Source organism: Gobio gobio (genome assembly GCF_949357685.1).
Source record: "Gobio gobio genome assembly, chromosome: 13".
NCBI classification, from domain to species: Eukaryota; Metazoa; Chordata; class Actinopteri; order Cypriniformes; family Gobionidae; genus Gobio; species Gobio gobio.
The window spans coordinates 17,823,273-17,851,010 of NC_137106.1; the positions used below are offsets into that span (position 1 = coordinate 17,823,273).

Sequence of the window (27,738 nt, forward strand, 5' to 3'; positions counted from 1 at the left end):
TTGGTTTGGTCATTCTAAAACGCTCACACAATTTCGTTCCCAATCACCAACATCCGAGTGCAAGATAACATGATGGTGTTTATTGCGTTGTGTTTGTGCGCTCTGAGACGCTTTAAATGAGTCATTTATAATGGAGGAAAAAAGCCACAGTTTCTTCCCCAATTGCAGCAACTTCCTTAGATATTTTGTGCCAATTGTGCCAAACACGAACGGCCTGATTTTGCTTGAAATTATGTCACAGCAGTTTGTTCTTCGATTTTGCTTGAAGTATATCAGGGGCTTTAGTAAAAGATCAACAGGACAGAAAATATATACCTTCATTCAGCTAGTATGTGAGACTATTTGAGTTTAAGGTTGCTTGCAAGAGAATTTCAAAGCTCACTTCACTTTAAACTTGCAAGAAAAAAGCTTGTTTAGACAGTTAAAAAAGAAAAGAGAGGCAAATCTAGGGCTTCCAGAGCGGGATCAGACACCAGTAGTTTTGCAGGATTTAAATCAGCAGCTTCCTTGTTCTATGTGAATCAGAAAGACAATTAGGGGCTTATTAGACACTGGGGGAGAGGCGCACCCCTAAGAATTGGTGGGAGCAGGAGCGAACACTCGCCAACCGCAGCCGAAGCCTCTACAACATCTCCAGCCGAGAACAGTCCTGGCCACTGTCTCACCTAATTAAGCTCGCCAGAGCGTTCTTTGTTTGCCGTTCAACATGCCTGTCTGATTCCCTTTTCTCCCAGACCGTTCGCGCCAATGTCCCTGGAAGTGTGCTAATTAGAGAAGAAATGGCCCTAGTAATTATGTCAACTCTTGTTAACAGGGATGACAATGAGCAATATTATTTTTACGCAATGTTTTGTACTGGGGGCCTTCAAAACTTCCAATTCCCATTAAATAGAAAAAATGGCCTTGCACTGGTGTGGAAGCACTCTCATGTCAAAGCCTTTTACATGATCGGAGCAAAAGAGGGACGTTAATGGAGCAGTCGATGGAGTGGCACAGGCATGAAGTTATTGCCCTAATTAAAAGTTTGAACGCCACTTCATGAACTCCCTCATTGTTTCATGGAAGCTACTTTCAGAAAACATCATTGGCTGGCCAATGGGAAGCAAAGCCGCACTAGCTGATGCCAAAAGCAAAAGTGTTTAAAATGTAACAAAAAATGAAATAAAAAGATTCATTTAAACAACAATGAATTTTATTAAAACAATTAAAGTTGTATTAAACTGTATTAAACACAGCAGAGTGAAAAATAAATACATTTATGAACATTTATTGAATAGCACACCACTATCCTACCCTTTCTACTCGGCACCTATCATTTAAAGAACGTTTTGCGAACATATATACAAAAATGATGCATTGATGTTGTGATGTTTTGACCGCAAATCAGTCAAATCTTATTGAAAGCATTTAAAAGCTAACGTATCATGCTACTGTTTTCTGCCTTACAAGATCACAATCCGGTGGTGGCTGACCCGACAGGTCAGCGGTCGCCATCTGGGTCTTCACTTTTTGGGTCTCTCCAAGATGTTCAAGAATTTCCCTCTCGTCATTTCTCGGGCTGGAAAAAGACAATAAAGGCAACAGGTTATTGCACTATAATATAATAGACAAAGTCTCCAAACCTTATCAGATCACATTAAGTAACTGCACGTGGCACATTATTTTAATGAGGGAAAGCAAGATCCTGAGTAATTATTGAAGTAAATATAATGTATTACATTAAAGTGTTTCTAATGAACCCACTATTTCATCTTCATTCTCAAAACTCCATCAACATAATCTACAGCACACTCTCCTTATCATTTAGAAATGGAGGTGTAACAGCCATGACCCCTCCTGTGGTCACGCTGACACAGGCACTGATGAGCTGTTGGGTGTGTTTTTCAGGCAGGAAAATGATGGGTGTGAGAGACAGGGTAAGCGCCGTGTTGGGCGGCAGCTAATGAAATAATGTGGTGGATTGTAATTTAGATGAGTTGCCCTGTGTGGCGTGTTAATGACAGGAGCAAGTGTCAGTGGCAAGTGGATTCACCTTCAGCTTTCCATCACTGGATTAAACACAATGCTTCCTGGATTTAGATTCAGAACTTTATACGATCTCATTAAACATTGAGTTTAAACGTCAAAGAAATGAGCAAATCAAGATTTGTTAAAGTTTGTGTTAAATTTTTGAAAGTCAATAATATTATAAAATAATATTGTGAAACACTATTACAATTTAAAATAACCATTTTATTTTTCTTAATATATTTGAAAATGTAAATAATTTTCAGCGTCATTACTCCAGTATTCAGTGTTACATGATCCTTCAGAAATCATTCAAACATTTCTTATTATCATCAATGTTGAAAACAGTTGTGCTGGTTAACATTTTTGTGGAAAACGTGATACATTTTTTTCAGGATTCTTTGATGAATGGACAGTTCATATCAGAACAGCATTATATTATCATTCATGAATTTGAAACTGAAATCTTTTGTAACATTATAAATGTCTTTACTGTCACTTTTGATGCATTCTTGCTGCATAAAATTTATTAATTTGTAAAAAGAAAAACTAAACTAAACAAAAAAAACTAACTGGCCCCAAAATGTACTAACCTCACAACATCACATTTATTTTACTAATACTTAAAAGGCATTTTAGGACATTAACAAATTAATTTGAATATTCTTTTTAAATTACTTTATATTTCTCACACATACTTTGAATGTAACGGTGTGTTCTAGACAGAACAAGCATACTACAATAATATATTTTACATTAAAAGTGCATTGTATATCAAAAGTAATATTCACAGGAATAAAGAGCAGTTTGATTATTTCTATTTTCCTTGGCATAGGTTCAAACAGTAGACACATGAACATCTGACTCGCATTAGATCCCTGATAAAGCTATGATTAAAGCCTGAAAGTCATCTTAATCTTTAGTATTTTTATACAACGCATATGAACATAAGTGAAAAACTTAAAGGTGCTGTATGTAAGAATGACAGCTAGTGAATGAAATGGGTACTGCAGTCCAAATTCAAAATATATCATTTGCCCCGCCCCCTCCTCCTCAGAATCGATGCTCACACGGGTTGCCAGTTTGAGGACACACAACGGGAATGAGCACAATTGACAATGGAAGGTGAGGAGTTGATTTTTCCGCATTTTAATGTGCTTCCGTTCATAGAGATTTTTAAATGGATACTGAGGCTTTTTAGGTCAGGTAGAATCTGTGATCTCTAGTTTGTTTGCTGGCTTCCATGGCTACAATACACTGTGTTTTCCGCCAACTGGCAACCTGTGGTGTCGAAATACTATTGGGTTAACTGGCAACGTGCGGTATCGCACAAACCAAAACAAAAACATTCCGTCACGGAATGCACATTTCAAAGTAGAATAACTGGCTGAACCTTTGTATTTCAGAGTAACAAGTATGTGAACTTAGCATTTTTCCATCTGCAAACATACTATGGTATTTTTATACTTTAGTACAGACAAAAACTTACATACAGCACCTTTAAGTAATGATGCGCATTATAAGATATTACATCCCACTGCAGTCTCAATGTGAGAGATTAGTGCCTTAAGTACTTTCCATAAGTATATGTGTGTCTTAATCCCAGGTTTAATGTCAATGATAGGGCAGCTAACGATTTGTTAAATGGGCCACTGGTTTCTGGAGGGGTCCACAAACAGGGGGAAAGAGCTTCGTCATAGCTGAACTAACAACCCTACTCTAGCTCTTACTACCCCTCTCCCAATCTCCCTCACATGTTCTGTCCAAAACAATACAGGAGTCTGTCTGGCCAAGCATTCTCCCATGAGACCCCTTCACCAGAGTGCACCCCTCTGATCCACTCATTAATTAGATTTCCATTTATCCTCAATTCCCGTCAGAGCAGAAGGGAAATGATTTGCATTGAGTGAGTTAGATTAAAAAGGGAGTGTAGAGGGTCCTGCCAGCAAGCCTTGCTCAAACACACACACAGACAAGTATGTGCATTTACACACAAGCACAAAGCTGGTGCTGTCACTGGACGGGGTAGATCAATACTGATTAGCAGGAGTTAGAGATTTGTTTAGTTGATTAGAAAGGTCAATTACTAATTCTGTACTTAGTTAATCAGCAGCTTGTTGCTGGTGACAGCCATCCTAAATGGCACATTATGGATTCCAGAGGCCATATTATCTTCTTGATAGTGTATGTACACTCGTACTTCATATTTGAAGGAAGCAAATATGCTTCATAATGAGTTAATAGGCAAAATAATTGTAAAAGAAACAAGCCGATATACAGTATAAGCAAAATCAAGTGACATACAAACGGTTAAAGAATGTTTGGTTGTTTTAAAATAATGTTATACACACATCTGTAATTTAAACATCTTAATATCATACTCATCACACCAATACATTTTATATTTTTACAATATATTATAGCATTTATATATATTAAATAATGCATATGTATATTGTATAAAATATGAGCAATTGTATGTTTCTATTAACGTTTTGTCTTTCAAAATGAATGCAGTTTAACAGTCATGAATGCTCTTTTATCGTGGGAATCTTTTAGAGGCCATTAAAGCACATCTGGGAGACAAGATGGTTTGTTTTTAACCCCAAGGAGAAAATGAATTCCTGGACCTTAAACTGAATTTTCTCCAAAAACCTGACTGCCCCAATTCACTTTCATTAGAAGTCAAACACACTAATCGTGCCCCTGTTGCGCATCTGAAACGGCCACTTGGCTATTACGGGGAGTAATCTTTATTTAATAGATTTAACATCCATTCTCGCTCCCTAAACCTCATGGGACGGGGGAGGACAGACACACGCTCGCACACAAACCCACCCTCTCGTCCCCGCGTTGGAACACATACACCTGATGCTCATGTTTGTGTTCAAAATTCAATTACCTACTTATTGATACTTCACAGAGATATTTAAGATGCAGACATGGTGAGTGATTTCCCAAGGGAGCCACTGCTTCCTCTTAATGTCCCAGCCGAGAGCTCTCCTCTTCTCACCCCTCCCTCCAACCGCTTGACACCACGAATCATTACACACATGCGCTCACACACACTGCCAGCCCTGCCACAGCCTATCCCTGTTCAAGAGGTGTCCTTATTAATAGGCAATCAGTCAAAATTCATTCATTAAAAACCCTAAAAGGTTTCACACAGGCGCTATGATTAGCTGGGAAAGAAAATCCAATGAATTCCTAATGTATTTATGGAAATAAGGTGTCATTTCCGATCTGTTGACAGAGGTGGTGGCTAGGACAGAGAAGGGAGAGCGATTTAGATGAATTCCCTCCACTTTCTCGCTATAATGGTCCAAATTCTAAGCTGGGCTAGGGTGCATCTGTGCAGTCGAAGAGTCTGAATGACGCCATAGGATGTCAGGGTCAAAGTTTCTTACTCCGTATTTTTTACTTGTTTTACAGTGCAAATATTTAAACGTTATTAAAAGAAGATAAATATACTTGAGAATCAAAATCATTTAATGCGTTGAATGAAAATAATTATCATCATTTTTCTCAATCTCATGTCGTTTCAAATCCCTAAGACTGTCGCTCTTCTTCGAAAACACAAATTAAGAAATTTTAAATGAATCAGAGATTGCTGTCCCTCCATTGACAGTCCACGCAACTACCACTTTGTCGTTTTACAAAATGTCATAAAGAGATGGTAAAACTTATCCATCTGAATGGTTTAGTCCAAGATTTGGAAGAGACTGGATGGCTTTATATGATAAACAGAATTAATTTAGGTTTTTATTCACATATAAACATTGATCAGTGAACATAAACAAGCTCAACCGAACCTGCTTGACATGCGACAACAAACCTTATAGGTTCTTGCGTAAACTTAAACATGTTGCGTAACACTTGAGAATGAACCTCATTGGTTCTTGCGTAAACTCAAACATGCTGCGTAACACATGAGAATGAACCTCATTGGTTCTTGAGGAACCTAAAACATGCTGCGTAACACATGAGAATGAACCTCATTGGTTCTTGCGGAAGCTCAAACGTGCTGTGTAACACATGAGAATGACACTCATTGGTTCTTGCGGAACCTAAAACATGCTGCGTAACACATGAGAATGAACCTCATTGGTTCTTGAGTAAACTCAAACATGCTGCGTAACACATGAGAATGAACCTCATTGGTTCTTGCGGAAGCTCAAACATGCTGCGTAACACATGAGAATGAACCTCATTGGTTCTTGAGTAAACTCAAACGTGCTGTGTAACACATGAGAATGAACCTCATTGGTTCTTGCGGAAGCTCAAACGTACTGCGTAACACATGAGAATGAACCTCATTGGTTCTTGCGGAAGCTCAAACATGCTGCGTAACACATGAGAATGAACCTCATTGGTTCTTGCGGAAGCTCAAACGTGCAGCGTAACACATGAGAATGAACCTCATTGGTTCTTGCGGAAGCTCAAACGTGCTGCGTAACACATGAGAATGAACCTCATTGGTTCTTGCGGAAGCTCAAACGTGCTGCATAACACATGAGAATGAACCTCATTGGTTCTTGCGGAAGCTCAAACGTGCAGCGTAACACATGAGAATGAACCTCATTGGTTCTTGCGGAAGCTCAAACGTGCTGCGTAACACATGAGAATGAACCTCATTGGTTCTTGCAGAAGCTCAAACGTGCTGCATAACACATGAGAATGAACCTCATTGGTTCTTGCGGAAGCTCAAACGTGCTGCGTAACACATGAGAATGAACCTCATTGGTTCTTGCGGAAGCTCAAACGTGCTGCATAACACATGAGAATGAACCTCATTGGTTCTTGCGGAAGCTCAAACGTACTGTGTAACACATGAGAATGAACCTCATTGGTTCTTGCGTAAACTCAAACATGCTGCGTAACACATGAGAATGAACCTCATTGGTTCTTGTGTATACTCAAACATGCTGTGTAACACAGACGAATTAACCTTATTGGTTCTAGCTTAATTCAAACATGCTGCGTAACACATGGGAATGAACCTCATTGGTTCGTGCGGAAGCTCAAACGTGCTGCGTAACACACGAGAATGAACCTCGTTGGTTATTGCGTAAACTCAAACGTGCTGCGTACCACATGAGAATGAACCTCATTGGTTCTTGCGGAAGCTCAAACGTGCTGCGTAACAAATGAGAATGAACCTCATTGGTTCTTGCGGAAGCTCAAACGTGCTGCGTAACACATGAGAATGAACCTCATTGGTTCTTGCGTAAACTCAAACATGCTGTGTAACATGAGAATGAACCTCATTGGTTCTTGCGGAAGCTCAAACGTGCTGCGTAACACATGAGAATGAACCTCATTGGTTCTTGCGGAAGCTCAACGTGCTGCGTAACACATGAGAATGAACCTCATTGGTTCTTGCTTAATTCAAACATGCTGCGTAACACATGGGAATGAACCTCATTGGTTCGTGCGGAAGCTCAAACGTGCTGCGTAACAAATGAGAATGAACCTCATTGGTTCTTGCGGAAGCTCAAACGTGCTGCGTAACAAATGAGAATGAACCTCATTGGTTCTTGCGTAAACTCAAACATGCTGCGTAACACATGAGAATGAACCTCATTGGTTCTTGCGCAAACTCAAACATGCTGTGTTACACACGAGAATGAACCTCAATGGTTCTTGCGTAAACTCAAACGTGCTTTGTAACACATGAGAATGAACCTCATTGGTTCTTGCGTAAACTCAAACATGCTGCGTAACACATGAGAATGAACCTCATTGGTTCTTGAGGAACCTAAAACATGCTGCGTAACACATGAGAATGAACCTCATTGGTTCTTGCGGAAGCTCAAACGTGCTGTGTAACACATGAGAATGAAACTCATTGGTTCTTGCGGAACCTAAAACATGCTGCGTAACACATGAGAATGAAACTCATTGGTTCTTGCGTAAGCTCAAACGTACTGCGTAACACATGAGAATGAACCTCATTGGTTCTTGAGGAACCTAAAACATGCTGCGTAACACATGAGAATGAACCTCATTGGTTCTTGCGGAAGCTCAAACGTGCTGTGTAACACATGAGAATGAAACTCATTGGTTCTTGCGGAACCTAAAACATGCTGCGTAACACATGAGAATGAAACTCATTGGTTCTTGCGTAAGCTCAAACGTACTGTGTAACACATGAGAATGAACCTCATTGGTTCTTGCGGAAGCTCAAACATGCTGCGTAACATGAGAATGAACCTCATTGTTTCTTGCATAAACTCAAACATGCTGCGTAACACATGAGAATGAACCTCATTGGTTCTTGAGTAAACTCAAACGTGCTGTGTAACACATGAGAATGAACCTCATTGGTTCTTGCGGAAGCTTAAACGTACTGCGTAACACATGAGAATGAACCTCATTGGTTCTTGCGGAAGCTCAAACATGCTGCGTAACATGAGAATGAACCTCATTGTTTCTTGCATAAACTCAAACATGCTGCGTAACATGAGAATGAACCTCATTGGTTCTTGCGGAAGCTCAAACGTGCAGCGTAACACATGAGAATTAACCTCATTGGTTCTTGCGGAAGCTCAAACGTGCTGCATAACACATGAGAATGAACCTCATTGGTTCTTGCGGAAGCTCAAACGTGCAGCGTAACACATGAGAATGAACCTCATTGGTTCTTGCGGAAGCTCAAACGTGCTGCATAACACATGAGAATGAACCTCATGGGTTCTTGCGTAAACTCAAACGCGCTGCGTAACACATGAGAATGAACCTAATTGGTTCTTGCGTAAACACATGAGAATGAACCTCATTGGTTCTTGCGGAAGCTCAAACGTACTGTGTAACACATGAGAATGAACCTCATTGGTTCTTGCGTAAACTCAAACATGCTGCGTAACACATGAGAATGAACCTCATTGGTTCTTGCGTAAACTCAAACGCGCTGCGTAACACATGAGAATGAACCTAATTGGTTCTTTCGTAAACACATGAGAATGAACCTCATTGGTTCTTGCGGAAGCTCAAACGTGCTGCATAACACATGAGAATGAACCTCATTGGTTCTTGCGTAAACTCAAACGCGCTGCGTAACACATGAGAATGAACCTAATTGGTTCTTGCGTAAACACATGAGAATGAACCTCATTGGTTCTTGCGGAAGCTCAAACATGCTGTGTAACACATGAGAATGAACCTCATTGGTTCTTGCGGAAGCTCAAACATGCTGCGTAACACATGAGAATGAACCTCATTGGTTCTTGCGGAAGCTCAAACGTGCTGCATAACACATGAGAATGAACCTCATTGGTTCTTGCGTAAACTCAAACATGCTGCGTAACACATGAGAATGAACCTCATTGGTTCTTGTGTAAACTCAAACACGCTGCGTAACACATGAGAATGAACCTAATTGGTTCTTGCGTAAACACATGAGAATGAACCTCATTGGTTCTTGTGGAAGCTCAAACGTACTGTGTAACACATGAGAATGAACCTCATTGGTTCTTGCGGAAGCTCAAACATGCTGTGTAACACATGAGAATGAACCTCATTGGTTCTTGCGGAAGCTCAAACATGCTGTGTAACACATGAGAATGAACCTCATTGGTTCTTGCGGAAGCTCAAACTTACTGTGCAACACAGAAGAATGAACCTCATTGGTTCTTGCGGAAGCTCAAACGAGCTGCGTAACACATGAATGAACCTTATTGGTTCTCACATGTCAAGTGAACATGCTTGAGATTCCCGCAACTGATTTGTGTGTTGATGAATGTTTATGTGAAAAGATGCCTAAATAAAATCTGTTCATCATATAAAGCGATCATTTAAGTGGACTGTCAATGGAGGGACAGAAATCTCAGATTTCATTCAAATATTGTGATAAGATGATGAACGAAAGTCTTACGGGTTTGGAACATGAGAGTAAAAGATAACAGAATTTTCATATTTGGGACCTTTTACTTAAGGTATTAAGAGGTTTAAAAAAAAAAACAGTTAAATAAGTTAATCAAAATTAAGTGAGTTTATATTATATTTAAAGCAAGAAAAAATATCTGCCAATGGGGTAAGAAAAATAAATGTGATTCAAAATGAAAACAAGTTTTATTTCCCCCCATATTTGTTCTTTTTTTTGTCACTTAATCCTGGTCTTTTTTTTCACGTTTTATCTGGTATCTGCTATCGCACCAGAAAACACGTCACAGCGTCTTACGTCAGCAGCACTGTGGTGTCGTGAACGCGGATTCAAACAAAACAATAGGTTACTTGCGTAACCCCGGTTCTCTGATAGCATTAAGTGAGGTGTCTCACTATGGGATACGCCCCTTCCGCGTATTCCTCAGAAGCCCTATTACATTACGCCAGCCCCAATTGGCTGGCAGACGTGACGTTGTGTCTGGGAGTGGCCTCCCCCTCCCTCAGTATAAAAGGGGCAGCACAACGTCACAACGACATTCAAAACAAGCACACCTCTTCCTCGCTTCACACAGCAAGGAGGGTGATCTGGTGAGACACCTCACTTAATGCTATCAGAGAACCGGGGTTACGCAAGTAACCTATTGTTCTCTTTCAAGCATACGTTTCGGTGTCTCACTATGGGATATCCTAACTCCCGTATTGCCAGATAGCCTGCCTTGAAGTCTCCTGCCAACCACCATAACTATATTCAGGGCTGAACAAGTCATGACTCACGACTCACATTCCTACGCTCAATACTGCATGTGCTAACGTTTGAGCTGTAACATCCAATTTGTAGAATCTTGCAAATGTATGCGGCGAGGACCAACTCGCCGCTTCACAAATATCCTGTATCGTGACTCCTTTAAAAAGAGCCCACGACGTTGACATTCCCCTCGTTGAGTGTGCACGTAAACCAGACGGGGGCACAAGACCCTTGCTAGAATATGCCAATGAAATAGCCTCCACTATCCAGTGCGATAAACGCTGTTTAGTAATCGGTTTCCCCGTACGTGGTTTCGCCCAAGACACGAACAGCTGGTCATTCTCCCTGAACCCTCTGGTTCTTTCTACGTAAATGCGTAAAGCGCGCACTGGGCACAGCGCATTCGACTTTTGCTGTTCTGATGACGCAAAAGGCGGTGGGGAGAAGGCTCTCAACTCAAGAGGGATGATAGAATTCATTATTTTAGGCATGAATGCAGGATTAGGTTTCAGAATTACCCCTGCATCCGCATGCATGAACTGCATACACGCTGAATGCACCGAAAGTGCATGGATCTCGCTTACGCGCTTCGCTGAAGCCAAAGCTAACAGCAGCGCTGTCTTAAATGACAATATTTTTAAATCAATCTTGTCCAACGGTTCAAATGGGGACATTGAAATAGCATCAAGCACCAATGCCAAATCCCATGAAGGAGAAAGCGGTTTTGAAACTGGCAACGCGCGGCGTGCGCCCTTCATGAATCTGCATACTAAAGGATGCTGCCCAACAGTTTTGTTATCAAAACCTATGTGACAGGCAGATATAGCGGCCAGAAACACTTTTATGGTTGAAAACGCTTTCCCTTGGTCTATCAAATCCTGCAGAAATGATAGAACGACCGCCACCGAACACTGAAAGGGAATTTCGTGTTTAGCCGTGCACCAACGTTCAAACACGCCCCATTTGCACTCGTAAAGAGACCTAGTAGACGAGGCTCTAGCATTTTGTATGGTCCTGATAACACTGTCAGACAGACCAGTTGTGTTCAAATTAAACCACTCACTGGCCAGGCCCATAGTGCCAGGCGTTCTGGATGAGGTTGAAATATCTCCCCTTCTGCCTGGGACAGTAGATCTCTGCGCAACGGGAGAGGCCACGGATCGTCGTATAGCATATGTATGATCTCCGCCAGCCAGTGTTTCCCTGGCCACCTTGGAGCTATTAGTATCAGCCTCAATCCTTCCGCCCTCACTCTGTAGAGTGTTGGGGATATTAACGCTATCGGTGGGAACGCGTAAAGGAGAGTGCGAGGCCATTCGTGCGCCAACGCATCTATCCCCAGGGGCGCGCTCTGGTCCTTCAGTGAGAAGAACAGAGGACACTGAGCATTGTCGTGAGACGCGAACAGATCCACTGTCGCTCTGCCGTATATGCTCCAAATCTGTTCGACCACTTCCTTGTTCAATCTCCACTCCCCGTATAGAGGATTGCCCCTGGACAGCAAATCCGCACCCTGATTCATTACACCCTGTACGTGCGTCGCTCTCAGGGATAGAAGATTGACATTGCCCCATAAGATCAGTTTGCGTGCTAACATGTGCAAGGGAAGTGATCTGAGACCCCCCTGTCGATTTATGTAAGCCACAACCGTAGTGTTGTCTGTTCTCACAAGGACATGATTTCCCTTCAGAAAGGGAAGGAAATGCTTCAACGTCAGAAGAACGGCAAGCATTTCCAGATAGTTTATATGAAGATCGGCCAGATGATGACCCCATCTCCCATTCACTATCCTGCCCTCGTGAATGCCCCCCCAACCTGACAACGACGCGTCCGTTGTTATGACTTTCCTGGCTTGAACCACGCCCATGGGTACCCCCTGAACCAGAAAGGTTGGGAGTCTCCATTGACGCAGTGCCAACACTGCCTCTGACGTCACTCTCACTCTCCTTCGGGAGTGCCGTAGTGGATCCAGCCTCAGAGACGCTACCCAGCGTTGAAACTCTCTCATAAACAGTCTGCCTAAGGAAATGACTATCAGGGCTGAGGCCATCAGTCCCAATAGCCTGAGGCATGTGCAGAAAGAGACACTTTTTCCCTTCTGAAATTCGGCCAGGCACCGAGTGAATTTTACCCCCCTGTCCTCCGACAGTCGTGCTCTGAATGTCACCGAGTCCAGTGACAACCCCAGATATGTTATGGACTGCGTGGGAATTAAAACACTCTTTTCTGTGTTTAGTTGTAAACCCAGCTTCTGTATGTGTTCCAGAAGCATAGCTGTATGTTCTCTCGCATCCTGCTCTGACTGAGCTGTCACCAGCCAGTCGTCTATGTAAGTAGCGAGACGAATACCCTGTTCCCTGAGCGGAGTCAGGGCCGCTTCTGTGCACTTTACAAATACTCTTGGGCTGAGAGACAGGCCAAACGGGAGAACCAGATACTCGTATGCCACGCCAAGGAAGGCAAATCTCAGGAATTTCCTGTGGGGTGGGTATATCTTTATGTGAAAGTACGCGTCTTTCAGGTCGATCGACGTAAACCAATCGCCCTGGCGCACTATTTTTAGGAGTGTAGAATGAGTGAGCATTCTGAACTTGTTCAGTGCACGCAGATCTAATATGGGACGAAGACCCCGAGTTCCCTTCTTTGGAACGAGAAAGTACCTCGAGTAAAACCCACTGTGGCTTTGCTCGGGTGGGACCACTCTTATCGCCTTCTTGTTCAACAGAGAGGAAATTTCTTCCTGAAGAACATGCTTTAATTCTCCCCGCACCTGAGAATGAACTATCCCTTTGAATTGCGGGGGAGAAGTGACAAATTGCATTCTGTACCCGTACTGTATCGTTCTCAATACCCAGCGGGACTGTGTGCATTCTCGCCACTTGTTTATTTGCAGTGTTCTGGTGCCATCGTGTGGCTGAGTCGTGAACGAGTCTGTGATCTGTACTGCGCATGCGTGGGCACTTCGCGTTTGGACAGAGTTTAAGTGTCTCATCACCTCTAAGGGGGCGATAACCCCCTGAGGAGATGTAATATTGTGTTCTGTCAGTATGTTTTACAACATTTTTTGTGGCGTTATGTTTTCCAACATGTTTTGGGGGTACAGTGAAAACTTTATTGAGTTTTGAACATGGAAAGTGCTTGTCTCTCCGTCTCTCGTTCTTTTCACCGCTCTGCTTCCCCTGGCCCAGCCGGGCTCTGTTTTCCACACAGAACATCTGGAAGTGGGAACTTCGGAACTCGTTCCTTGTCGAACACTGAACCTTTGAGGGTCGGGAGCCAGCGAACAGGGGGGCTGTGGGCTCCCGTCCCTGAGGAAGGTCCCATCAAACTGCCTTCTTCTTCCTCCTTGCTCCCTGATAATGGGCATGAGGATGAGGTTGAGGAGCTGGCTGAACCGTCTGAGCTGTTGCAGGCGGATAGTTCTTTCTAGCCCAGGCAGTTCTCTGTTCCGGTGCTCCGCCCTGACCCGCTGCATTCACGTTCGGTCTCTGCCGTTTAGGAATACGAAAGCTGGGGGGTGGTCGGGCCGCGGCCTGTGCGAAGGTCTGCCGAGGTGGCGGAGGGGGTGCAGTCTGCGACTTTCTAGGCATGCAGAGTTGCAGAGTCTCATCGTCCCTCTTCTTCTCCTCGCATCTTTTTTGCATCAGTGACAGTGCTGAGCCAAAAATGCCCTCTGCGACCACCGGTGCGTCCAGGATGGCTTCTTTCTCCCTGTCAGAGAGATTGGCCAGGTTAAGCCATCTTCCTCTCTCCTGAATTACCATCGTGGCCATGGCCTTGCCCGCGGCTTGAACCGCGCATCTCTGAAGACGTAGAGAGAGATCCGTAACGACACAGATCTCTTCCCAATGTGTCTGACCTGGCATGGTCGACACTTCGTCCTGCAGCTCCGCTTGGTATGCGGTAAGCATAGAGATCGCGTTCAGAGCTCTGACAGAGAGAGCGACTGCTTTGTAAGCGCGCTCCGTCATGCTCGACTGGAATCTGTCCGCTTTGGATGGTAAAGTCGGATTTGCAGCCGCCGTACGCTTTGGTTGTAAGTGCGCGGCAACTAGTGGCTCCATGGGGGGCATTCGGAGAAGGCCATCCTTCTCCATCCCTTCCACATCAAGAGCGGATCCTCCCTGCACGGGCATCTTGCTTGTGAATGGTTTGTCCTTCCATGTCACCGCAACCTCCTCCAGCAGCTCTGGAAATACTGGAAGGAGCTGTCGTGCTGCCCGTTTCGCTCTCGGCAGCCTCTTGCCCTCATAGCGAGACTTTGCAGTCTCTGCTACCACGGTCGGCCACGGAATATTTAGTTTATCTGCAGCGCGTTTGCACACATCTTGCAGATCAACACTGAGAAGCGGAGAGGATGGTGCCCCGCCCGCCTCTTCCGTGGATCCCGCCGCGACGAGGAGTCGTGCAGAGTGCGCAGGGGGAAGGAAGGGGGAGTCCTCGAAATCTTCCTCTTCCTCAGAGAGAAGATAATCGGATTGTCCCTCTTCCTCGAAATCGAGCGCGTCCTCATCCTCGTCCGTGCTGAGCACACCAGGCAGAGGGACGCACGCGTCAAGCTCTTCACTCCAGGACAGAACTGCCGTGGTGGGCAGCTCTACTGCAGGAATGGTTACCTGCGGAGTGGCAGCTGGAACAGGGCTAGGTGACATGAGGGGATCTTGGCCTGACAGGCTAGCTTGGCGTGCTAGCCTGCGGCGAAGGCTCTTCATGGTGAAGCGTGCGCAGTGTTCACAGGAGCCGGGGTTCTCGATCGCCAATTGGGCATGTTTCAGCCCGAGACATGCAGAGCAGACCTGGTGTGTGTCCTTGCATGAAATTTTGTTCCCGCATGAACACAGTCGCACAGAATCTCCCTCACTAGCCGGGATGGTTTGCATTGCTGCGGCCATCGTTGTATCGAACAATCCTTGCAATCGGCTGGAATGCAAATTGAAGGAGCCAGACGAAAAACGGCGTGGTGGCCAGTGGTTCGTCCAGAGGTTTGTTCTTTGAAAAGGTAGGCTTCAAGGCTTCTGGTGTGAAGCGAGAAGAGGTTTTTGAATGTCGTTGTGACGTTGTGCTGCCCCTTTTATACTGAGGGAGGGGAAGGCCACTCCCAGACACAACGTCACGTAATGTAATAGGGCTTCTGAGGAATACGCGGAAGGGGCGTATCCCATAGTGAGACACCGAAACGTATGCTTGAAAGAGAACCGGAAGAGTAGACAATGCTTAATAAAGTCTTAGTTTTTGTTATTTTTGGACCAAAATGTATTGTCGACGCTTCAAAAGAGTCTAACTAACCAAATGATGTCACATATGGACTACTTTGATGATGTTTTCATTACCTTTCTGGACGTGAACAGCAAAGTGTGCTTACACTTACATTCAAAGGACTGAAAGCCCTCGGACTAAATCTAAAATATCTTAAACTGTGTTCCGAGGATGAACGGAGGTCTTACGGGTGTGGAACAACATTGGGGTGAGTCATTAAAGGTGAACTATGTAGGATTTTTACAGTAAAACATCCAGAAATCACTAGGCCAGTGTTATATATTTTGTTCAGTTGAGTACTTAGAATATCCCAAATGTTTTCAACTATTTGTAAATCGTGAGAAAATTGCTATTTTAACCAAGGAGCCGGGACGTGTGAGCTATGCGTGTGAGGGAGTCGCCTGTTGATTGCGTCATATCTGCGTCACCCTCGGTCTCCGGTTTTATTCAGTGAAACACTTTACTCTCACTGCAGAGTGAACAAGTGTCATAGCAGCCGCCGAGCGAACGTCATAACTTCCTTTTCAACACACTCAGATATATCTAATACGATAAACAGAGCTGCGTTACCTCACACTCAGCACTGGAGAAGAGGAAGTGCCGCCGGCAACCGTGTCATAATAAAAGTCCCGACAGCGACTATGCCATAATAACAGTCCCGCTCTTCAATCGCTCCTGCGGCCTTGCTCAGCTCCACAACACTCGGTCCTGCTCTGCTTCACTACAGTAATGTTAATAATCGCATCCATGAACATGATTTCTGCCCGAGTCCTATCCTGACTGTTTTCCACCGGCTGTGGGGTGAAGACCACATGTCCCAAGATTCTGCGCTCAAACGTGGCGTCATCAAACTACGCCTTTGTTTTGAACAGGCGACCTCTAGTGGACGGAAAAGTTACATAGTGTAGCTTTAATGGAAGAAATTTCATTTTTGGGTGAACTAACCCTTTAACATCTTGTCATTTTGCTTCCCAAGCAAATGTATCTTGATTTAAGAATGTTTAGGTATTTTACTGAAATTAAGAGAAAAATATTCATTTCATTTTCACTAATTTCATTTTTTGCAGTGTGAAGTTAAGGATTAATTCTGCCCATTCTGCCACCATATCAGCCATAAAGATGCAGGAAGTGAGCAGGACTGTGTGAGGGGAGGGGAAGATGAGAGGCCAGGAAGACAGAGGAGAGTAAAGTCGAGGAGAGCTTTCCCCCAGCTCAGCCTGTCATCTAGCAGCACTTCATAACTGCTTGCCCCTGCGGTCGGGTGTCTCTGATGGATTGATGGAAGCACATTACTAGGGTAGGGTAGCATCACTGCAATCATATTCAGCGACACACTCCGCTTAATAGAGAAGAGATTGATCTAGGGGAGGAGGCAGTGAACATTGGGGCCATTAGCGCTGGACGGGTCTGACCTTCATACTGGGTGCAAGAACAGATTGAACAGCAGGAGGTTCTTGAATGCTGCAAGCCAGAGTTTTGTTCCTTTCTGAATCTTTAACGTTTATCATATGCATTTCAACCAGTTCACCTCCAATATAAAGCCCCATCTGAGTCAATGATATGACAACCAGTTTTTGTGCGAGGATTACAAATGCAATTCATGTACACAATCACTTGAATATACCTCCTCTGAGCAGGTTTTTAAATTTCTGTATTAAAATTAATTTAGCTCTTTTTTGGAGGTAAGGAGGTCAAAAACAACAAACTGTCCTGGTACTATATTGAAGGAAAAAGCCTCATTAATTATTCTTTTTGCATATTCTTATTATTTCTTAGGAAAAATATTTTAACAAAACGTCTTTAATGCTAAATAATATTTTAAAATGTTTTGTTCACTAAATCAATGTGATTCAACCAACAAACAAAAAAACAAAACAAACAAACAAATAATATTATAGAGAGGTCCCTGCAGACACTCATGAGTGCATGTCAAGGTCAACAAATCTCTAAAATATCAGATAATTTGGCCTTTTTATTAAAAGGCAAGGCTCGATTAGGCTGCAAAATGTCAATGTCATTGACTCCTCAAAAAATATCATAAACAATATATTTATGAATAAATAATTCATTATATTTTTTTATACACACATATACAGTAGTGGCAAAAGGGATGTCTGGCCTACGAAAATTGACACCTTTACCCTTTGTTAAAATATTTTTAAATTAAGCAATTGTTGTATTTGAGATAACGCAATGAAATGTAAATTTACATAATTTGTACATCATTTCTGCACAGGCTGTCGTACAAAGAAATTATGAACATATGCAAAACATGAGAACCACAAAAAAATGGTTCTTGGCTCGAAATCATAGGGGAACCATTTTAGTGCTATATAGCATGACCTCAGTCATCCCAAAGAACAGATGAAGAACCACTGAAGCACCAAGATTTGGTGCTATACAGCACTTAAAGTGCTCTATCTATCTATCTATCTATCTATCTATCTATCTATCTATCTATCTATCTATCTATCTATCTATCTATCTATCTATCTATCTATCTATCTATCTATCTATCTATCTATCTATCTATCTATCTATCTATCTATCTATCTATCTATCTATCTATCTATCTATCTAACACACTCGCATGTATTCAAAAAGGAAATATGAAAATAAAATAGCTTTTTACTTTACACCACATTAAATTTCTAGCCCTTGAGAAATTTCTTTGTACACAAAATATTTTTTCAAAACGAAATGAAACCAACATGATTACAAACAGTATATCTATTCTTTATTGTAGACACTCTTATTTGTCATTGAGCCACATATGCTCCTACCATAGCATCTGTAATAAATCATGATATCTACCCAGGGAAACATTAGACTAACTAGATTACTACATTTTCTGAAGAATGCACGCCGCCAAGACACTAGAATGGTTGCCAGAGTTTTAAAAAGGTTTTTAGTACCGGTACATTCCTGAATCGGATCACTTAGAAAAGTAATATAGCCCACCTCTCCTCAACAAGCTACACGATTTGAGGTATTATTCATGTTTAATCCTCAGGGTTAGGGAGTTTTGAAAACCCCTTACTGGGCATTATTCTATATATTCCTATTTTCCTGCTGCTTATTTCGGTTCAAAACAAGCAAAAGATGCAGTTGTAATCTTGTTAGACCTACAAAATACTGCCAAATTGTTTAACGCCCCATTTAAAAAAAACACCCCCACAATTATTCAAGTAGAAACAAGTGTGTTACATCATCTGTGCAATCCACCGCAGTGGAATCGGAGGTATCATCAGCATCGCCTGAGGCCTGGCTGTCCCAGAGGAGCACTCTCCATTCAATTACCTTCAATAACAGTACTTATCAGTGTAGTGACTGGTCCTGTGGGAGCGGATGGGCCTGATGACCATGCTCAGCAGCCCCCCGACAGCAGCATTCATCACGGCCTGGAGCAGATGGGTACTGGTGGGGGGCTGGAGGGGTAGGCACGCGTCAGGCCCTCCCACAACGACCCTGATCAGCGTCACTCAGCCAGGAGAGGAGGGGGTAAACGTCCCCAAGGAGACTGGTGTGGCACATGTCACGCTCACACACGCAAATAAATACACACACGCACATGATATCCTTATCTGCCTATCGTCGCACCCCCAAAAGGTTTACGCACCACAGTTAGCAGTTACAGATGAAAATGTGCTGACCCACTCAGCACCAAGCTATTAAAATACTTAATATACACTTATTTATACGTTTTAAGCTTTAACATAAGTCCACGATTAATCAAAGCTTAATATATGCTGCAGTTGATCATATTTTTCCACCCCAAACATATGCGGCTAATGCATCGAAAGGCTCGGCATCTACATGTGCCTGAGCCGAAAAACTAAATAAATATATAAAACAAATGTGTGGCTGATAACCTTGCCTTTGGGGTGAGTTTTCACTGCCTGATTGCATTATCCCCATTAACTAGACCACAACTTTAATGGCCGTCGAGCCAAAGGTGCAGTAAATCTTCCTCCTCCTCCTCCTCCTCACCCTCCCGTCTCCCAACACTACCTCTCGTCAGCTCGTTTAAAGGCGCTGAAGAGAGAAAGAAACATGATGAAAAAGTAGCTCAGATTTACAAGGCTTCCCCTGACAGCTAGGAGAAGGAAGAAAATTAAACCACACCACATTAAAGGGCGCTGCGTTAAATGCTGCTCTGAGCCGAATGATAATCATAATTTCATATCTGTCTCCTCAGAGTAGGAGGCATTACATACCAGTACGCTTATTTAAAATATATCTTTATGGTATTGAAATATAGAATATTGAAATTATGCGGAACAATATAATAAATTGATGTAAGCACAGAGTGAATTAGTTGTCCTACATTCATGTTACACATATGTGCAAAGTAGGGTCCAAACACCTGAAACCATACTGTTAATCGACTATTGTTTTCATTTAAGCTGCACATTAAAAAAAAAAAAATTGTAATACAAAGAAACATTATAATATACACTTCTGTTCAAACGTTTGGGGTCAGTAAGATTTATTTTTGAAAGAAGGCTTATGCTCACCAAAGATGCATTTGTTTGATTAAATATTTTAAAATGTAATGTATTCTATTTTCAGCATCATTACTCCAGTCTTCAGTATCACATGATCCTTCAGAAATCATTCTAATATGCGGATTCGCTGCTCGAAAAAACATTTCTTATTATCATCAATGTTGAAAACAGAGCTGCTTAATATTAAGTGGAAACAGTGATATTTTTTTATCTATATATTACTATACTATATATATGTTTTTTTTTATCACATTCTTCTATGATGAATAGAACGTTCTATTTGAAATAATCTTTTGTAAAATTGTACGCATCAATTTAGCACCTCTTTGCTGACTGAAAGTATTAATTTCTTCAAAAAGAAAATATTTGCTGACTCCAAATTTTTGAACAGGTAAAATGTTTATGAAATATTTCTCTCTAACGAACTAATCCAAGTAAATTTGTGAAATCATTGTGTGAACGCCTTTGTACTGATGGTCAGGTTTTCTTTCTTCCATTGGAGAACATGATAATTTGGTTTAAAAGGGTTTTTAAAGAACTTTTTTTTTTCTCAGAGTATGGCCCTGTATGACGTCATAAAGGGCAGAATTCCTTGTATGGGCACTTCTCATGGATGAGCATGTGCGCACATCAACGAGCTTCGGTCGGGTAATGCAAGCCATCTGCAGCTCTGTCATTGTTTTTAGACCATGAAATCAACAATGTCACTAAAGAAGTGTGTTTTTGGTTGTGAGGTAGTGTTGTAGTCAAGACCACCTAATCCGAGACCAAGACCAATGTGTGCTGAGACCAAGACAAGACCAAGACTTTGAGGGGTTGAGACCAAGACAAGACCAAGACCAAGGCAGGACCAGACCGAGTCAAGACCAAGACCAGACCAGCACTTCATAGAGATCCACATTACCACCCGAGAAATGACTTATAACTTATAATAAATTACTTATAATAAATATAATTCGAATTTGTGAAAACAGCTCTCTTGCTCGTGATATTGGTTAATTATATCACGTGTTATAAATCCAGATCTCAAGAACTTTTTGCAACAATATCTTGAATTTTGTGATACATTTTTGGTGACATTTTTGACACCATCCCTAATTAATTTCTGAATCGGCACAATAAATAAATCAAATTAGTAATTGATTGCATCTGAAGCAGTAAGTTTTACATCCAATCACATTAATGATGTTAATAAATAAATCAGGCAATGCACTGGCAATTTAATAATATCCCAGCAGTTGTGGTCTTGAAACAAAATCCAGAGTCCTTGACAAGATCGAGTACAAATGTGGTCGAGACCGAAACAAGACCAAGACCAATGGTCTACAAAAAATGGTCTTAAGACCGGTCTCAAGTTCTTCAACACTATTGTGAGGGAAAGATAACCTTGTTCATGGGGGTATTCCAGAAAGCAAGGTTAACTCACCGTCACATATACCCTGAACTCTCGGTTGATTAACCCAAACCTTGCTTACTCGAGGTATGCTGGTTCCAAAAACGAGTCCGGGAGTAAGTTCAGCCAACTCAGAGTATGTTCCCGGTTAACACACAAGGCATTCTCAACAGAGCGATAAATCGATGATTCACCATGGAAACAGACGCTAAGAAAGTGTGCCGTTCTACTTCCTCTTCTTCTTTTGTTTAATGGCGATTTACATCACCAAATAGGTGGCGATGTGCACTAAGTAGGTTGTTATGCAATCATTTTTTCGTTTAATAAGTAATCTTTAAAAAATTATATTGTTTGTTGGATGCTAATTAATTGAAAGCAGATCCATGTGTGAGATGACAAAATAAATAATACATACATTTTAAACTTATTTTTAATTTATTTTATATTCTAATTCTTTAGAATTAATATATAATATTCTATATTATATAACTGAAACAAATTTGGTTATATTAATAACTGAATACCTCTTAAGCAAACTAACCCTGAAACATAAGCAGGTTATGTTCAGACAGTGAGTTGCCATGGTTACTTACATACCCTGGAAGTTACCTCCATTTTTGGAACCGAAAGTTGAGGTTAAACATATCCGGGTATGTCACATAACCTGCTTTCTGGTATACCCCCCAGCTTCCCAAAGAACCCAGCGTTAAGGGAACAGTGAATGCAGTTTGTTTTTCCGGAGCAGCAACGGAATTCTGCAAGTGTGTTTGTTTGTTCCCGGTCATAAGTCAAAGGTCAGGCGGTGAGTGAAATTGCATCAAATGTCTGTTTTGTTGGCAATCAGCACGTAAGTGCATTATAATGTAAAACACACAAACATATAGAGAATCCAGGGATAATGCCATGATGTATTGTGTGTGTGTGTGTGTGTGTGTGTGTGTGTGTGTGTGTGTGTGTGTGTGTGTGTGTGTGTGTGTGCTCGTGACTTTTTAGCTCCGCCCACTGCATGCATCCACGAGTTTGGCTGTTTTCAGAAAGAATCGGTACAGAATCGGGACCTTGACCTTGTATCTGTCTTTTATAAATATGATAATACTAAAGACTCTTCTGCGATATGAAGGATGCAATACTACTCTATAGGTACTAAAGATTAACATGAGATTGGTAGAAACTGTGTGTTATGTACCCTTTAAGCAAAACTTGTGGAGTTTATGCAGCTGACTATTTTCTAACTATTATTTCGCTCAATGGCATAAAGCTGTGACAAATTACGCTTGGCATAATCTTGGTTGAACGAGCCTGCTTTAATCATGCGTCTTGATGGAGATTTTACAAATCAACAGTGAACTCACAAGGCGACCTCTCATCACTTCACCAGTATATTTTCCACATTACAGCACCAAGTTTGACCAAAGACTTAAGCAACCAGTGGGTGGGTATAGCCAAAGATATATAAGAAACAAATGTGAAAACAAACTGACACTAAATCACAGTTTTGTCATAAACAGGTTATATATATGATGGAGAGGACCTGCTTACAGCATTGGAAATTAATTTTCTTACTCCTTTTTAAAATAATAAATGTCTTGAAGTATGTTGCATTCCTACAGAAGTCACCATGAAAAAGCAGAGGACAAAATGACTGGAGGGTGGAGACATCTAGGTTGACTTATTACACTGCTAGGAAGCCTACTGAGTGCAAAGTCGAATATATTAAATGGAGGCAGAAAAGACTCTGGTTGTCCTTTCTACTTGCCATCTTTACATAGAAAAGGTGGCATGGAAGCCAAATCCAAAAATGGCATATTTACCCCAGGAATTTACATTTAGACAACATTAATGCACTTTCACAAAAAAAAAAAAAAGAATTGCTATGGGATATTCTATATATTAAATGATGCATTAAAAAAACGTGAAATGATGCATTAAAAATATTCAAAAAAATTACGGCACTTATGCTCCGTGTCTTAAAAAAAAAAAAATCACTGAATAAGAGAGGAAAGTATATGTTATTATTAGTGCTGTCAAATCAATTAAATCGCATCCAAAATAAACGTTTGAATAAATAAAATTTTTCTAAGATGGAAATTTTTCAAGAAAATTGAAGCGGAAGTTGTCATAGTTAAGTCAACTTCTATAGCAGTGAATGAGAGACAGGTATCATTTTTGTATTTCCATAATAGCAAAAGTAAAAGCCCATGATATAGTTTCTACGACTTTCCAAAAGAGGGAAAACAATATTGAGAGATTGATTACAGCAGTCAAATTTGCCATCTCTCCCACAGCTGTTGTATTAGAAACACCCACGCAGCAGCAATCTTTTTTGTTTTGTTTTGTCATTTACTGACAAGGTAATATCACAATCTACAATGTTATAAATGTGTATAAAAATTTAAATATGTGAAACTTTACTAAACGCGTCATCACTGTCCGAAAAGGGTCCATAATAAGGTAAATTTATACTTTGACTTTGAGATTTTACCTGAAATAACCCTTTATTTCTCATTGAAGGAAAGCTTGTTGAGGGCCGTTTTTGCACACGCCACACAAAAGGTCAAAATGTCAGATAGAATGCAATATATTTGAAACAAGTGTTTACAACTGGTTTGCAGTAGTCACCTTTAAGTTGTGCAAGATTTGTACATCTGATGCCCATTTTCATCTGGTAAATCATGAAAACACTTATCTTTCCTGTAATCCTGCCAGTATGGATTATGACTATATCTAGCAATTCTGTGATATAACATTTCAGAGCCACTGGGCAACAAGCCAGTTCTGTTTAAATATAGAGTGGGGATTCATTTGAGACTTATCAAATAAAATACATTTTAAAAATTTGTTTTTTTTTTGTCATTTTAAGTCATTTTTCAGGTAGGTTTAAGTTAGATTTATGTTGTAGATTCTTTATAATAGTTTATATGTTATAAAGAACCTACAAATCTAACAGAAGGGACTTTTTTTTTTTTTTTTTGATTGATTGACAACACTCCTGGGCAAAAAAAAAAAGGGGCAAAGCCAAATGGTCTTAACCATTTTAATTACAAATCAGTGGTCAGGAAATTAGCAAGAACTGCAAACATACTGTAGATAAAGTAGCTTAGCACAGAATAGCCTTCTTCTTGGTTTTCTTTAAGTGTTTAAGCCGTGTGGATAAACTTGCAGACAGCATTTTACAGGAAGAAGAGTCTGTGTTGTTCCACTCAATGTTGATGGCTTCAAACAGTTCATGAGTAGTTGAAAAATGTCTCCCAGTTCATTTGCGTTTAATGTGAGACCAAATATTCACTATAGGGTTCCAAAACATGAACCTGATGGACTCGTTCTCAAGCCACTTCTTGGTTGTCTTTGCAATTTGGGCAGGAGCATCGTCTTGTTGAAAAATATCATCTGATCATTTCTCTTTAGATAACAACTTTTCAATTGTGGGACGCAAGGCATTCTGAAAAAATTACTCCAAAGCATTAAATGACTTTTCACAGTGAAGTATCTCACCAATACCAGCAGCTAAAAAGGCTCTCCATAATGACACCTTTCTTCCATGCTTCACTGTGGTAGAGATGCATTTATATTTCTCAGCAGACTTTCGAAGACACCGCTTTGGAGCATCACCATGCAACTCATGTTTCATTGTGATTCATCACTCCACACAAACTTCCCATATTCTGCCAAAAACTTCATTCCATCTTTCATGTATTTCTAAAACAGCAATGGCTAAGCAGTGAATTTGCTTACATTTTGCTAATTTCCCAACCAAAAATTTGTGGTTAAGACAATTAAAACCTTAGTGTTTAACCATTTTTGGCGCCCAGCCACAAGTGTAGATGTGTAAAATGTCTTAATACCATATGTAACAGATGCATTTGCATTTGTTTTTTGTTTGGTAATAACGCCATCTAGTGGAGGCTTTACAAAATCACAGCATAAACAGTGCACTGATGCATTGACTGTTTCTAAGAAACTAAGGCCTGGTTTTACAGACAGGGCTTAGATTAAACCAGGATTAGGCCTTAGTTCAATTAGGACATTTATGTAACTTTTATAATCGTGCCTTAGAAAACAACATTACCGGTGTGCATCTTGAAACAAAACAATGGCACTGACATATTTGAAGATATGTCAGTGCAAGTTTCTTTCAGTTAAAACAGCTCAAATATACATTTTAGCCTGAGACTAGGCCTTGTCTGTGAAACCAAGGGCAAGATTACTTACACTCCTCCAAGCCCAACTGATAAGCCAGATTCTGCAGTCCCTTCACCTTCTCCATCAGATTTGCTGTAGTCAAACTTCCTAATTCTAAAACAAAACAAGAAGACCAATCACATTTAATCTTTATTGGCCTATGCCAATGCCAGAACAAATAAACTATTGAAAATGACCATACTTTTCTAAATTCAATTCAGATTGAAATTTTATCTAATCATTATTAAGTGTTTTAACTGAAGCAAACATGTCACATAGGACCATAACAATAACATAATAAAATGCTAAATGATGCATCAAGAGGCCCAATTTTAATTTGATGTAAGTGATGAAAAAGGCAGCAGACCTTTCAACATTTCAATATCTTCTGACTCCAGTTCAGCCATCCATTTGGGCGGAGAATTTGTGATAGGCTGGAATAACAAACAAATGTCTTAAATTCATCTCTCATGTTTCATGTTTAAAAATAATTGATTAGGCAATAATAAAAAAAAAATTACTCACATTTTTAAAGGATGCAGCAAATTCTGAGACACCCGGTACTGTTAAAATATCAAAGGAGTGTGTGGGGCATTCAAACAACATTCAAAGATACATTTAAGAAAAGCTATTGTAATAATCTAATGCACTTCGTGTATTTCAACCAAAAATAACTTTGGGTCATATGTGGAAACATCTGTGAATATGACATATTTTAAAATACTATTCAATTACAAAAAATAAAATCAAACTTACACTGCTCTGGCCACAGGTCAGGTGAAGCCCGGTCAAGTTTTTCAAAACTCAGCAGAGAGGACTCAAAGTCCTCACCTATATGTATAAAACAATCATATATACTTTTAAAAAACAAAACAATAAGCACACATTTATTACAACAAGAACACATATTAGTGCAGTAATAATCCAGGTGAGTTTAAATTCTGTAACTTTGGGAACAAAAGTCCTCATGTGCAATAATATTTAGTGTACAAGTAATGTTATGATTGGTCACAATGGAGGGGGTGGTTAAGTTATGATTATTCAGTTGTGCATTGTTGTGATCATGCTGAGCTAGCTGCATTAAATAGCAATGCTTGTCAAAAATATATATTTAAAAATAGAAATAAGATACAACAAAAAGTCATCTTTTTTGCATCATTGCATTCGTATAATATTTAATACAGTAACTGGTGTCGCTTGAGACGTAGCTTGCTAATGATTGACTCCAAGCAATTTTATGACGCTATTCCCAGGAAAAAGCTTATTTTGAAACTCAATTCGTTCATTTTTAAAGAGGATATGTTAAACAGCATCACGGGTAACATGGTTTAATCGGTCCGTTGCGGTTCTACAATTACAACTATGCTGAGAGGAAAAAAGAGGAATTAAAATTTACCTCCATTCGGAGACGCCATCTTGACAACAACACACGTGATTCAAGGCAGCCAAAGGCTGAAGGCCGTGGATACATTAGCCCCGCCCTCTCATGTTGTGCTCTGTCGCAACCATTGACAGAGAAATAGAAAACATTGAAACAATTGGTAAACATGTTTCAGATTACTCGAAAAGCAACAGTTGTTTTAACTTAAGAGTTAATTTAATAAAATTGAGTACAAGATTCGGTCTGAGTTAAGCAGGATATGTTTAAGAAAACAATGAAGAAAAACGATTTGGTTAAACTTGCCAAATATACAGCCCCTCCCCCCCCAAAACGCAAGTAACTCAAGTTGGTGGAAAGTTTACGTGATAAAGTTTTAAATATGAAT

The 27,738-nt window shown here is 40.8% G+C and overlaps 1 protein-coding gene across 1 annotated transcript; it reads right to left on the reverse strand.

Moving 5' to 3' along the window:
* Positions 1-1,177: 1,177 nt before the first annotated feature.
* On the reverse strand, positions 1,178-27,417 carry lin52 (lin-52 DREAM MuvB core complex component). The gene is made up of 6 exons (XM_079832721.1): positions 27,369-27,417; positions 26,729-26,803; positions 26,498-26,535; positions 26,340-26,406; positions 26,003-26,086; positions 1,178-1,558 (listed from the first exon to the last, which is right to left on the reverse strand). Exons 1-6 carry the CDS (start codon positions 27,385-27,387, stop codon positions 1,503-1,505), a joined length of 339 nt encoding a protein of 112 aa, XP_079688847.1. The 5' UTR covers positions 27,388-27,417; the 3' UTR covers positions 1,178-1,502.
* Positions 27,418-27,738: the final 321 nt, after the last annotated feature.